The sequence below is a fragment of the Poecilia reticulata genome, linkage group LG10 (genome assembly GCF_000633615.1).
Source record: "Poecilia reticulata strain Guanapo linkage group LG10, Guppy_female_1.0+MT, whole genome shotgun sequence".
In the NCBI taxonomy this organism is placed as follows: Eukaryota; Metazoa; Chordata; class Actinopteri; order Cyprinodontiformes; family Poeciliidae; genus Poecilia; species Poecilia reticulata.
Genome location: NC_024340.1, coordinates 7,007,279 through 7,009,817, shown reverse-complemented (window position 1 = coordinate 7,009,817; position 2,539 = coordinate 7,007,279). Strand labels below are relative to the sequence as shown.

General features: G+C 45.7%; 1 protein-coding gene across 1 annotated transcript in view; it reads right to left on the bottom strand.

Annotated features, from left to right (window-relative positions):
- Positions 1-1,585, bottom strand: part of il1rapl2 (interleukin 1 receptor accessory protein-like 2) — a 160,058-nt gene extending 158,473 nt beyond the window's left edge. The window contains exons 1-2 of the mRNA XM_017307004.1: positions 1,502-1,585; positions 1,093-1,338 (exon numbers count right to left, since the gene is read on the bottom strand). Coding sequence (XP_017162493.1) covers positions 1,093-1,338; positions 1,502-1,585 — 330 coding nt within the window. The remainder of the gene's footprint in view (positions 1-1,092; positions 1,339-1,501) is intronic.
- Between the last annotated feature and the right edge of the window lie 954 nt (positions 1,586-2,539).

The following is a 2,539-nucleotide window of genomic DNA, read 5'->3' as shown; positions in this document are numbered from 1 at the left end:
TATAAAATGTAGTTAACATCTCAGAATACAACTTAAAGCTTGAACCCATGAAGAAGATATAATAAGTGGTAATGGAAGAAAAATATTAGGTGAGGAGGTCCATAAACATTCAGAGTTCTGAAAGAAGGAGGGCGATGCCTGCTAAGGCAAAAGAAGAGATGAAAGAGGAATGTATGCAGCGATGGGTAAGATGAGGTCAACTGGAAGAGGGGAAAAAAAATAAAAATTGTAGACGGAAGACATGGGAAAGGAAGAAGCTAAGATGTAAAGGTCAACACTGAAAATGACAAGGGCGATTCCCCAAATGGACTTCCCGCGTCCTCATCCCCCCTCGTCTACTCTTTTCTTCTAGATTGTTCTTCTTTTCTCTTCTAATCTTTTGTTTTCTCGCTCCTCCAGCTTCTTTGTGTTATGTGGTTTAAAGGGATTTGCTACTTCATCCAGGGTTAGTGCACATCATTCTGCCAAAAATGTTAATAAAAAAAATAAAAAAAGATTTAGTTCCCAGGCTTTCATTTGCAAAGTATAAATTTATTGGGTAGGTAAGAATGTAGGTAGGTAGACAGGTAGAGCAGTAAGTAGGTAGGTAGCTAGGTAGGTATTTAGGTAGGTAGATACGTAGGTCGGAAATTAACTAGGTAGGTAGGAAGGTAGGTAGGTAGATTTGAATACTGGTAGGTAGGTTGGAAGGTAGGCAAGACGGTATGTAGGTGGAGCAGTAAGTAGGAAGGAAGGTTGGTATGTAAGTTGGTTGAAAAGTATTTCTGACCTTTGCAGGTCAGAAATAAGATTGCGCCGGTGTGTGTGTGGCTGCTCGTCTGACGTTCTCTCGTTTGGTTGTTTGTACTGTTTCTGACCTGTGTCATCTGCGGAGCTGAGTCTCTGCTGGTGTATGATTGCAACACATTCCTAGACCTCCAACCTGTGACCCAGAATATGCTGTTATTCGATGTTGCTGGCCAACAATCCTTGCCCCCCCTTCTGTCGGAGATTCCGAGCCACCTGTTCCGGGTTCCTGCGCTGCTTTCACGGCGGAGACATCATCGTCGTCGTGGTAGACGAAGCGGCCGGCTGGTGAAGCTAATGTTTTACCTGACGCACTGTTCTCCTTTTACCCGACCGTCGCATGGATCGTTTCTGGGCTCTCGGGTGCCTCGGCGTTTCTTGGATCCCGTCGACGTCTGCTTGGTGCCAGTGGTCGGCGTTCAAGCCACCCCACACCGCCGTCCCTGCCCTTCCCGGCTCAACATTCGCCGACGGTGTCTCCAAAACCTGAGACCGCTGTGCCGGGTTTCCCGACCTGTCGAAGCCCAGGATCCAGTTCCTGTCAGGATTGGCCTGGTAAACGCCAGGTCGCTTGCAAATAAAACTTTTATTCTTTGGGACTTTTTTAGTCACCAAAACCTGGATTTTCTGTGTGTGACTGAGACGTGGCTGAGTGTTGGTGAGTCCAGTGCTCTATCTGAGCTTTTACCGGCGGACTGTTCTTATTTTAATTCACCATGGGTTTCGGGGAGAGGAGGAGCCACAGCGACTGTTTACAAACAGGACTACCGATGTAAGCAGTGCTTTCTACAGACGTCATTCCCCAGCTTTGAGTTTACCTCATTTGAGTTGAGACACGTAAACCCAGTTTTCTGTGCTGTCGTCTACTGGCCCCCCAAATATAATAAGGATTTTATAAGCGACTTCTCTGACTTTTTATCTGGGATTATAATTAACTATGAACATGTTCTCATTGTTGGAGACTTCAATATACACGTGTGTTGTCCTGATAAGCCTCTGGTAAAGGACTTTTTAAGCCTTCTGGACACTTTTAACCTGGTACCGGCCGTATCTGGTCCTACACATGAGCACGGACACACACTGGACCTGGTTATTTCCTGCAGTCTGCCTGTGACTAACCTGGAAACCTGTGACTGTGTTCTCGGATCACCTGCCTGTTTTATTCACTGCTACTTTGCCACCTACTGCAGTCAAAACTTGCGCTGCTGTTCGGCGCTGTCGGATTATTAACCCTTCCACTGCCACTCAGTTCTCTACTGCTTTTCTTCAGCTCTGTGGATCATCTGACTTCCTCCACTCTGATACAGAAGAGCTCTGGTCCTGGTTCTGTTCTTCCTGTCAAACCCTCCTGGACTTGATTGCTCCACTAAAAACCAGGCAGCCAAGGATTAAACCTGAGCCTTGGTTTAATGACAGAACTCGTGCTGTAAGGAAGGAATGTCGTCGTGTTGAACGCAGATGGAAAAAGGACAAACTGCAGGTTACTTTTCAGATTTTAAAAGACTGTTGGCGTCTCTACCAAAGCACAGTTAAAGAGGCTGAAAGGGAATATTTGGCAAATATCATTTCCTCAAACAGCCATAACCCCACATGTTTTATTTAACACCATTGACTCTGTGCTTAATATTCCACAGAATGCCTGTTTGGAAGCTTCTTCTGACATGTGTGATAATTTGCTGCGTTTCTTTATTGAAAAGATTGGTAGTACCAGGGCTCTTATCACAGCTCCTGACTCTGACCCCTCTGTTTCGGT